A 12,375-nucleotide genomic window follows, 5' to 3' on the forward strand; every position below is an offset into this window, starting at 1 on the left:
AGGTTAATTTGATGCTGCGTTGGGGCTGTTTTTTACTTTATACATGACTAGCAAAAAGATGGCACCAGTATCAGGCAGTTACCTATTGATCAGGGCTGTATCTATTGTGCGGCTTCGGAATTTCGTAGTGCCTCTTCCTTAGCGATGGATTCTACCCATTTCACCCCAATTTCGTCTTTTGTTATTGGGACAAATTGTGTCGATACTAAAAGGACAGTCTACATAATAATCTAAGCATGATAATGTTAAGGTATAATATGCAGAATGAATAACTAAGGTAAAGGTGCTACGAAATCTTCTAAGCCACCTAGAATCCAAGCCTCAGTTTAAGAGTGCAGGAGGATGCCGTTTGACTGTAGTGCATTGATTAAATATACGGAAGTAGGCCGAACAGAAGCCTGACAGCAAATATAACTCAGCCCAAGAAGTTTAACATTGAACACAACCCAAAAAGTCTGACACCGAGCACAGCTAAACCTAAGAAGTCTGGCACCGAATATAACTGAGCCCAATATGACTGACACCAAACACTAAACCGAAGAAGTCTGACACCGAACATAACTCAAGCAATCTGACACCGAACTTGACCCTGCAAACCTGACACCGAGCATAACTTAACCCAAGAAACCTGACACCGAACACAACTTATCTCTCCTTACTACAGGTTAACACGGACGTCACCCGAGGAGTAGGGACGGCGCCAGTCAGCCAATTACTCGTGAGCCTGTCGGTGGTGCCCCTCGGCCTCTCGGTGCGACGTGGCAAGGAACCGGATCTTACCTGGTCTTTAAGCAAGGTCACTCACGAGGCTGGGCACATCACTTCTCCCCATCCCCCTACCCACGTCACCACCCCCATCACCCCATCACACACATAACCTAACTTCTCACCCCTCACACACACCTGCATACCTCTTTGCTCTTCCTCTAACCCCTGCAAAACCCAACCACCCTCGATAACCTCACCACTTCTGTAGTCACTCAGTAAGCCTACCCTATAAACTCACGCCCTTCATTCTCCCTCCTCCCTCTCAGTTCATCTTCGCTTTCCTCCTCCCTCACCCTCCCATATTCCCTCGCTCTTCCTCCTCCCTCTGCATTATCACAGTCCCTAGCCTTTCTCTTGCCCTTCAAACTTTCTTAACCCCTTACCCCTCCTCTTTCCCCCTTCCATCTCATAACCCCTCGTCTCTCCTCTTCCCCTTAGTCCCATAACAGCTTGCCCTTCCTCTCATCCCTCACGCCCACTCCTAATCTTGTCATTTATCTTACACTCCTTAACCTTGATACCCCAACCTTCCATAACCTACCTGATCCCTTTCATGCCTTGTATTGGCCTCTCTTACGGATACTCTTACGCTGTTATCATTTTCTCACATCGAATCTTACATACATCACTTGTTTTCCTTTAATTGGTTGTCAGTTGCATAACAGGAAACGGGATGAGAGGACAGGAAGGAAACATTAAGAAATGTGAAAATTAACAGCAAGGTAATACTCGGTAAGAAGGTTCTTTTGCTTGATGCCTGGAGAGAGAGAGAGAGAGAGAGAGAGAGAGAGAGAGAGAGAGAGAGAGAGAGAGAGAGAGAGAGAGAGAGAGACTGCTGAGGTAAGGAAGCGGAAGAAGGGAAGGGATACGGTAAAAAGGCACGTTGCACTACTTTTTGTTTTCTTTTGCACAACCACCCAAACCGTAGTAGTACGCGCTCTAGAAGCTGGAGTCTGTGCGTTCATTACACAAGTGTTAGGATAACCGCACAAGTGTGTGTGTGTGTGTGTGTGTGTGTGTGTGTGTGTGTGTGTGTGTGTGTGTGCGCGCGCGCTCGAAGTTGGAGTCTTTGTGCTTTTATTACACAAGTGTTAGGATAACCGCACAAGTGTGTGTGTGTGTGTGTGTGTGTGTGTGTGTGTGTGTGTGTGTGTGTGTGTGTGTGTGTGTGTTGTGAAGGATCCGGCTCTTGCATACGACTAATGTGAGGGGTACGAATTCACTCAATGGATGAGGTAAGTGAACTTCTGCTATCCCTGCCGCCCGAGAAAGTTTTTTTTTTTTTTATTAATATTATTACCGTAATCTCGCTTTCTTCAGAGGACTTCAGGATACACAGATTGAAGTTATTTTAAGCTATAGGGGATTACATACAACCTTTATTAATTTTTTCAGTACAAAGAAGAGTTTTAATTCGGAGGATATCAGCTAGAGGTATCAAGACTAAAACAAAAAGTCATCCTAGTGCGGAAGATGATCCTTCCTCCTCGCCCCTGGTCATTTAACCCAGAGCAGTCTTCTCTCTCTCTCTCTCTCTCTCTCTCTCTCTCCCTCTCCGCATTTAACAATAATCTTTATCTTCTTAAAGCTACAATATTGTACTTGATCACCTTCCTACATATTTAATAAAAGTTCACATCCTAAGATACAACATTCTTAATTTATCGTTAAAAAAAAAAAAACTACGCACATCTGACAGTCATACCGGTGCAACTAATTTAGAATAATTGCTCAGCAGGGAAAAGCCAGCCTTATATTAAAAAAAAAAAAAAATGGAGTACGGCGACTTCTCTTTGTATCTAACACAATATTTCCCAAAATGAAATGGCTAATGAGGCAACAAATTTCTTCAGTTCGAAATCACTCTTCAGCTGAATAAAACTGTTTGAAAGTGGGAAAGATGTATTGAAAAGACGTCACCCTCCTTAAGTGGCCAAATCCCCTTAGGCTACTCCTCAAGCCAGTGACAGCAGCAGGAACGAAGTAAAGAAATACCGGGAACGCAACCGGATCGACTGAGGTAGACTGCGCTTTGTTGCTCTTGTACCAGGAAGGTGTTGCGAGAGTTGGGGAATTACCGTGCTGATGCTATTACGTGAATCAGAAGGGAATCAGGGGGTGACAGAAGGTGTCAGTATCACGGAAGAAGAGAGAGTTAGAGGTTGTTGTTGCTTTCCTTTTCTTTGTGGCCGTAGTCTAACATGAACCTTAACCCTGGTGAAGTTGGCTTTCTGCACTCCACCATCCTCCTTTCGGGGGATATGGAAGGAGTTAGGACCTTCTTATAACTACTGCCAGGTTTTAACATGGCCACCACCTGAATGTTTCCCTCTTCAGTAACAGAATCATGCAGGAAACGTAATTCGGACAAAACAGATTCAAGAAATGAATGGATTCAGAATCAGAATACACGAGAATGGGGGGGGGGGAGGCAGAGGAAGAATGACTAGACAGAGCAGAATGGGGAAGAGAAAGTAATCAGTATCGACCGTACAGAGTTAAAGGTTGCAGGCATGAGAAACTAGGACTGACATCATTCAGAAGGCGAATGGATGGGACAAAATAAGAGAATTAAAAAAAAAAAAAAAAAGGAAAGGACTTACGAGATCTCGAGGTGCGACAAGGAATCGGTCAGGATCGAGTACAATCTGAGTACCTAAGGAATATGAGTACACACACCCACACCCACACACACACACACACACACACACACACACACACACACATAAAATCGCCGCGTGACTAAAACAAACACACACACACACACACATACACACACACACACACAGCGATCATCAACCTTGCCTGGGATAGCCATTACGAAACTGGGCAACCGCGCCTCTCCTAGGGTTTTACCGAGTGTCTTATACCCCTTTCCTGCGATGACGTCTTTCCCACAATATATATTTTTTCTCCCCAGGCAGTATTACTCATGGTTGGAAAGATTTCTAGTGAAGAATTTAATGACTATTGTAAATAAGATCCACAGTTTGAATGGTTAAAACAAGCAGGAGAGAGAGAGAGAGAGAGAGAGCGAGAGAGAGCATGTCATCTTGCACTCTTGTCTGTAGCGTTTAAAGAAGGCAATATCTATTACCTCCAGTTTAAAAGGTCTGAAGGCAGTGACAACAACAACAGCAATAATAATAATAATAATAATAATAATAAAAGCAGCAGCAGCAGCAGCAGCAGCAGTAGCAGTGGCAGTAGTAGTAGTGGTAGTAGTAGTAATGGTTGTAGTAATAGTAGTAGTAACAGTAGTAGTAGCAGTAGTAGTTGTTGTTGTAGTGGTAGTAGTGAAAATAAAATTATCATGTTAGAGCAAGTGGTTCGTCTCATGATCCCTCTCTAGGTTGTGGTTAAGTGGTGTCCGGAAATTTCGGTGACGCAATGAGGCTGTTCAGACTTTTAGAAGAATGCACCCATGCACGTCATGCGCTTCCTTCCCTACCTCCACCTCAGCACGTGTATTTATTTACTTTCGTGTTCCCTACCTCCACTTTTACACGTGTATTTGTTTTACTTCCTGCTCCCTACCTCCATCTCTACATGTGTTTTTGTTTTCTTACTCCCTACGTCCACCTCAACCCGTGTTTTTGTGTTCTTCCTCCCCACCTCCACCTCAACACGTGTATTTGTTTATTTATTTGTCTTCGTTTGATCTCTACACGCGGACTGCATTTTTTCCTGTCCTGTCTTCACATGAATTTGTGTGTTTTTATTCCACTATGTGGTTTGTTTATTTTTCTTCCTACCTTCACTTCTACACGCTGCTCAGTACGGTATAATTGTGCCTTCCTAACCACGTCAATACTTTTTTTGGGGGGGGGGGGGGGGGGCAGGATCCCTACTTATCTTACACGCGGATTTTTTTTTTTTTTATTCCTGCCGACATATTTACAGGTGGAATATTTTTTGGCTGCTTACCGTACCTAAACTTTATATATATATATATATATATATATATATATATATATATATATATATATATATATATATATATATATTATACAACTTTTATATTACTCTGTTGTTGTTTACCTGCACGTTATATGGGTAATTATTATTCTTTTATCTTTTTATCATTATTATTGTTATTATCATTATTGTTCTTGTTACCAGTATTATTAGTTATTAATATTATTATTATTATTATTATTATTGTTATATGGCTCCTTCCCCACACTTTTACACTTATAGTACTTATATTTTATCATACTGTAAAAATGTTGTTTTCCATTTCTGCACTGTACTTATTTGGGTGTCTTACGCTTACAATGCAGTCAGTTGTTCAGGATGAGGAATTACACACTGTCCATATATTTTCCATAGGCTAAACACATTATACATGTTTCTTATTTATGTTGGATAATAAAATTCAAAATTCGACTGGTCTCTTTATCACATTACCAGGGAAAGACCTAACCTATGTTGTTATTTTGCTCTGGCTACATCTGACATTTAAAGAAACCCAAAACTAAAAAAATCCAGAGCTTCATATTTTCTTCAAGCATATGATGGGTGATTTTTAGTTTATAGAGACTCAAAGCAGCCAAAGAGTTACAAACTTCAATATATTTACATCTGAATGTAGTTTATATGTGACACTAGGGCTCCAGACGATTTTATTCAGCTTAGATCCTCTGGCATCAAGGTTTCAGTGATGGCTGTACCTTCCCTCTCAGGTTCAAAGACTATCATGTTAACCAAAATCGTCTGGAGGTGGCAAGAATAAAGCAGACATCATCGGACTGAAAACTATTAACATGTCTAATATGCATGTTGTTCCTGACATACTGCTATCGGTATACTTGAAATATACACAACAGTAATAAAATTTTGTCTATGGGTATGTAATCCTGACCAGATATCAGGATTCTGGTAAGACAATATCGGGACTCTGAGGAGTATTCTCGTTGGCACAGCACATTTCCATGTATTTCTTCATTGGCAGGATACTTTCATGTAAAACTTACTTTTCGATAGTCTCTTGTTATTTATAGCTGTTTAACACGGACTCAGTTTGAACAACACACTAATGCATTACAAATTCTTTGGGTAAAAAAAAAAAAAAAAAAAAAAAAGTCGAGGAATAGCTGTTACAAAATCTAGGTACGCCAAGAAGAATACGTTCTTTATTGTTTGGCGCGCCCTGACTTGCCAACAGACCCACGTGATCCACAGCTTTATTGATCTACGCCTCGTGTTCATGACTCCACATTCCACCACACAACTGGTTCTCATGCCTGCAGTGGCTATCATCCACAAACACACCGTCAGTACCCTGTTGTAAGTATTATTATGGCAGGAAGGTCAAGCAAACTATGATGAACAGAAATTTATGAATATAATAATGTATCTATTCGTCCTGCAGAAAAACAATTGTAGGTACAAGAAAGAATTATCCATAAATTTATTTGTGCATCAACTGCACTGTTTCTTGTTCTTCCTGCCAAAATATTCTTACAAGAAACTGTTTTTAGGTTTGCTTGTGTGTGAGGACCCACGTGGTTTAGTCACTAAGGTGGTTATTATGATTATAAAATGGATTCTTACGTGTCACCATCCTCGTCTCTCTGGAAGATCTCCTGCAGAAGGGCAACCTGTGCTTGACTGAGTCCCAAGCGAGATCTACGAGGCGGGGGCGTGACAGGCCGCCGCGCAGGGCTGTCCTCACCCTCGCCTGTCTCTGAGGTTGTACTGCACGATGACACGGACGGTGATGCCAAGTGTAACGAGCTTAGCTGATCAGAGATGTCAATACCAGAGTCTAATCTCGTTCTGGAGAGGTCCAACTGTGTCTTGGGGTTTGCATGGTGAGCATCACCCTGCAGGTAGTCTTCACACTTCATGCTGGTTGAAGTTCCTGGCTCCTCACAAGTCACACTCGAGGAGGATTGCAAGTTAGAGTCAGAGAGGAAACCCGAATCGTTATTAGAGTCGTAACGTAGCTTGCACTCTGCAGTCGGTGAAGAGACCTTGGGCCTGGCACCCTCCTCCCTTGCGGGGTTCATACGGACGCCGCTGGGGGAAGCCGCGCCACACGCCTCCACTACGCCGCCCTGGCCCTGTCCACTGCCACTGTGCCACATCTTAGCATAGGGTCCTCACGTAAACACACACTAAACACTATGAAAGGGCCGCGTGATACCAGCCTGGTCGCGGACTGCTACAGCTTTAGTTAACAAGGCCACACAACTCAGACTAACATGCCGACAGGGCCTCCGTCCATCATACAACACAGAGCCACTTCACTGCACGACCACAGCCACTCGCGGTATACCACAACCTCCGAGGGTCTAAGATGGACTGAGCCTGTACACAGCACAGCAGCCCAGTGAATGGCTGCACCACCACCGAAGCTGCCGCACCTCACCAGACTGGACGACGTGCGCGCGTTCACACGTAATACACTTTCTCTTCCCATCCTCAGTACAGTGTTTATATAATTCTTCTCTGATACAGAAACGATGAAGTAAAAATCATGAAAATATTTTGTTGGGAAACTTACGGTTACATTAACAGATGAATGAACTTTATTAGAATTCTTCTGCACTAGTTTATATTATCATAAAAAAAAAAAAAAAACCGCCCTTATGAACTAGATGTTGTTCTGAAAATCCCAAAACTTTCTAATAAGCCGAGGTTAAAAGAGAATGTATAATACAGCCACCGCTCACCACTAGCAACCTCTGGCAGCACTGTCTCCCCCTGGGGTTTCCCGTCCAGCCTGTGTATTGCCAAATGCGCCAGGCAGGGAATGCTAGTGGATTTCCATTACGCACTAACTAGATAAACTGGGAAACTTGGCCCAATTTTAGGACACTTGGACGCGAATCGTGACCAAATATGACGATACTCTCTTGGGGTTAATCACAATATGTAGTCTGCAACCCAAAATACTTTTGTGTCGTTCTGGCAATAACACCAATAGCTCATATCATCACCCCTTACAATATATTGATCGGTAAAACCTCGGAAGTCTGTTCTGTCATTTACAGTAACAGATGACCAACCCGTGTATTAGTAAAACATGTAACTTAGCAGGGATGGATAGCAAGCAAGTTCAGTTTTGTGGTAGTTAACCCTCAACAAGTGTCGTTTTCTCTTAACAGATTTGCGCGGGAATCATGTGATGTTGAAGTTTGGGACTCCGGTCACTGCTATTCATTCGTGACAATAGATTCCCCTACCAGTACGCAACATACACCGAACAATCCCAATACTAACCCGACATACCTTGTCGGAATCGAGAAACGACAAGAGTTCAACGAAACTTCTAAAACGGCGTGCGCTGCGTCAGGCATTCTTCAGGGAGGTACTCACCAAAGCCAGCTCCCCGGGGACACCATTTAAGGTTCACTTCCTGTTTGGGGCACCAGCTACCTAGAAGTGCCAGGGAGGAAAGGGGAAAAAAAGATCAAACTACGAAACATTCTAACCCCCATCCCTTGACCCATATGGCGACAGGAAACGTGAAAATGTTTTCTTTGATGAAACTCTGGCCGTGGGTCTCGGCGTGGGGAAAGAATGTTGGGTGTTGCCTCCCGTGTGGGCTTACCCATGATACACACACACGCGGGGGTTGACACACAAAGCACTCCCCTTCACGCACATTGTTTGTGGCGTGATCTGTACATTAGTCAGTCGCTGTATGTGAGCGATATACCCACCTTCACAATGAGCTTAGGTTATTATTGATCTGGTCCTGGTAATATATTGATCATCTGTGGAAAAAGTGAGTCAGTGAAGAATGATGATTTAGTATTAAGGGAAAATCACGGAAATGCTACTGTAGTTCTACCATAATACTGTTGCTATGATTAAGACAAGTCGCCGCTGTATTAATTAATTTATTATTATTATTATTATTATTATTTTTTGAAGTTCCTCATTACTACTTTACCTTACCATAAGATCCAAACACTTTTTTCTAGTGTCATACTGTCACCACAACTATTTCATTGGTGCAATTACTACTGCTACTGCTATTATTACTACAGCTATCTTACTACAACTACTACTACAGCTCTTGCGTTTATATTGCTATTATTACTGTAGCTATTACTGCTACTATCGATACAACAACGACACTTAGGCTGCTACTACTCTACTACTACTACTATTACTACTACTACTACTACTACTACTACCACTACTACTACTACTACCACCCCAGCTCTGTTACTGCTGCTATCACTATCACCATCATTACCTACTTTAATGACCCCGGACGAAACGAAGGAACAATGTGGGGAAATACGGCAGAGAGAGAGAGAGAGAGAGGTATTGTGGAAAGGGGTCGTTACTTCAGTACTGAGAAGGGACGGACTGACATGCCTGGAGGCCCTTTTGTTTAGGTATTCCTTCACAGCATACGATGTCAAGCAACAGACAGACAAATAAATACATGCATGGACAATTTTGAGCACACGGACAGGTGGACAACTTTAAGTACACAGACAGATGGACAATTTTAAGTACACAGACAGATAGACAATTTTAAGTACACAGACAGATAGACAATTTTAAGTACACAGAACACAGACAGATGGATAATTTTAAGTACACAGACAGGTGGACAATTTTAAGTACACAGATAGATGGACAATTTTAGACAATTTTAAGTACACAGACAGATGGACAGTTTTAAGTACACAGACAGATGGACAGTTTTAAGTACACAGACAGATGGACAGAAGAGGATTTTTTAATGACCTGGAATTCCTAACTGACATAAGAGGATTAAAAAAAATAAACAACAAACAGTGAAAGGAAACTCATTTAAAGCATGAGAGAATTCTAAGTCAGAAAATAGTCAGAAAAATAAATCCATAGAAAGATGCACAATTTATCAACCCTCCTGGAATTCCAAACTGTCCAAAGAGGAAAAAAAATGGGGGAAAAATAAACTTTGAAGGGAAGAACATCTGTTAAGCCTAAATAACCTTCCTCACAGCATACTGCATCAGACAATAGGCAGAAAGATAAATTGGCTGGATGTATACACTGGCAATATGTCGCCCTCCCGGAATTCCAAATTGTCCTAGGAAGGTTAAAAAAGGAGCTGTGAAGGGAAGTCCAGGTGATATGGTAAACCCAGGGCCACCGTAAATAAGAGCCCTGGTAGTCCCTGCAGGCGCCGGTACAGACTCTGGCGCAGGGGTAGGTGCCTGAGGGGATATTTTACAACAAACACAGGCATGGATGGTGTTACAGAGCAGAGAAATAATGTGTTCGATGGTGTGTGTGTGTGTGTGTGTGTGTGAGAGAGAGAGAGAGAGAGAGAGTTTACAATATACGAAAAGAGGATGGGTGCAGTACGCTGCTTTGTCAATACTAAAACCTTTTCACTTCAACCCGGCCTAAAATTGCCATCTGTCCATCTTGAATCTTCAGTTGCAACAACAGATTATTACTTGAACATAGTCACGAAGAAAGGTCATGGAAAGTTGGAGAGGCATATAAAATTAATTCTTCTTACCTCTAAACTACGTGGAATAAACTGCCAAAGGAGGAAAATCAAGATCAGGTTAAGGTGAAAGAATTGTAGGCACCCCCATCCAAAGAAATAAAATAAAAAATAAAAGGATAAAAAAAAAGGGAAGGAAATAAATGCTCCCCCCCCACCTCAGTCTTCCAGCTGAAACTGGCTGGAAATAGCGAGGACTACATTAGCTCAGAAAAAACGGGCATAGAAATTTTATAAGACCAGGGGAAAATATGCACTACGGTATATAGGAAAATGGAAAAAAAATGATAATGTGGGTGAAAAGGAATTACAGTATTAAGGAAGAAAAGGAGGGTGGGGGAAAGAAGAAAGGAGAAAGATGCATGGAGAGAAAAACTGGAGAGAAGGATAGGGGGAGGGAACGAAGAGAGGGAAAGGTGGAGGGAGTGAAGAAGAGACGGGAAAAGGGAAAGGACGAGAAGAATGGACAGGGTGAGGGCGAGAAATGGTGATATATGAAATTAATAAAAAGCCAAATGAAGAAAAATATGAGTGTAATGTATAAGGCACGCCGTTTTTGTTGGTTGCCCTAATGCCCTGCCAACAAACATTAAATTCATGCCTTCGCCGTTGGTACAGGAGACGGTACAACAATCTTTACGACAGTTTTCACAATAGCCTACAAAGTTTCGTAGAATTCCTTGCTTTGTAATATCTATTTAGTGTATCTATCTTCCCCCCTCTCTCCGTCTCTATCTATCTATCTATCTAAGGAGTTATTATCCACACACACACACACACACACACACACACACACACACACACACACACACACACACACACTCACACACCACTCCAGCCAGCCTCCTCCATGCACTCCTCAACTCCATCCTACATATAACTCACAGGCACAAGTAATCAGAAAATCCCCCTTTGATACCATGGCAATGAAACCTTGCTAGAGAGAGAGAGAGAGAGAGAGAGAGAGAGAGAGAGAGAGAGAAGCAGTAGGAACAAAAAATGGGAAATGCAACAATGACTGTGCAAAAGTGGGGCACGAAGGAGGCTGTTGACTTCCTGGCCTGTCTGTTTGAGGAAACAAAAATAAATGTCGATAAAAGTCTTGAAATTCCGAAACGTAATCAAATGAAACGTCAAATATGTTGGGATTAGGGCATAGTAACGTGACTAATCTCTCTCTCTCTCTCTCTGCTATCAGCGCTGCGGTATCTCCCTTAGTGGTGGTTATCGCGACCCACACGCTATCTTTACCAGGCGGAATTCCCGGGGCTAGGGGTTACCAGAGCAGGGTGGGGTGGGTCCAGGGAGACGGGAGAGGGGGCGGCTAGACCAGTGAGAAAGAGGAGGGGGTGGGACTTTGAACTTGCTTGGACGTTGCCACTGGGGGTTCTGGATTGGATAAAAAGCTGTGTTCAAGTGATGATTATCTGTCTGTCTGTCTGTCTATCTATCTATCTATCCATCTATCTTTCTAAATATCTGTTTATTTAGTAATCTTAATAGCTGTATTTATCTATCTATCTACCTATCTTTGTTTCATTATCAGTGCCAATCTATTTATCTTTATCAATATCAATGTATAGATGAATTTATGTATGTAAGAGAGAGAGAGAGAGAGAGAGAGAGATGTGCCAGATATAGCCACACAACATCCCAGATAATCCCCAATAGCTCAAGTATACATCTAGCCTAACACCCCGTCTATAAATATCACCCAGCGTCAGAATATGCTCACTCACATAAGTATTCCCAGCTCCCTCACTCACACAAATTTCCCACCGTTCCCCATTTTCCCACATTAGTCTCGTACCTTCGTGATTGCAGGTCAGCCCACAGCTTCGTCCTTCATAACTCTTTGGTGGTTTAATGTGTGTCTGTTGTCGGATGGCCAGATCAAGAGCTTATGCAAGGGGGTAGGGATGACAGTGATTCCTAAGTCTTTTTGTTTGTCTATCTCTGGCTGTCTGGCTGTATTTTAATGTCTGCTCTCTCTCTCTCTCTCTCTCTCTCTCAGCATTCGTCCAGGGTAACCACAACAATTATGCCTTCTAATAAATTATCATTCTTCATCCCCTCTCCCTCTCGCCAGTCCAAACCGCCCTCCCTAATGTACTCTTACTGTCACTGTGTAATAT

At 42.4% G+C, this 12,375-nt stretch overlaps 1 protein-coding gene across 3 annotated transcripts in view; it reads right to left on the reverse strand.

The window, feature by feature from the left end:
* Positions 1 to 7,121, reverse strand: part of LOC145404459 (NF-kappa-B inhibitor cactus-like) — a 71,591-nt gene extending 64,470 nt beyond the window's left edge. For all 3 annotated transcript variants that reach the window (XR_013898174.1, XR_013898173.1, XM_080275979.1), the window contains exon 1: positions 6,325 to 7,121. Coding sequence is in view for 1 of the 3 variants with exons in the window: in XM_080275979.1 (XP_080132105.1) it covers positions 6,325 to 6,860 (536 nt within the window). In the remaining 2 variants the exon portion in view is untranslated. The remainder of the gene's footprint in view (positions 1 to 6,324) is intronic.
* Between the last annotated feature and the right edge of the window lie 5,254 nt (positions 7,122 to 12,375).

This window comes from Coenobita brevimanus, chromosome 63, assembly GCF_032717465.1.
Source record: "Coenobita brevimanus isolate Jiangsu-jjx chromosome 63, ASM3271746v2, whole genome shotgun sequence".
Classification (NCBI taxonomy): Eukaryota; Metazoa; Arthropoda; class Malacostraca; order Decapoda; family Coenobitidae; genus Coenobita; species Coenobita brevimanus.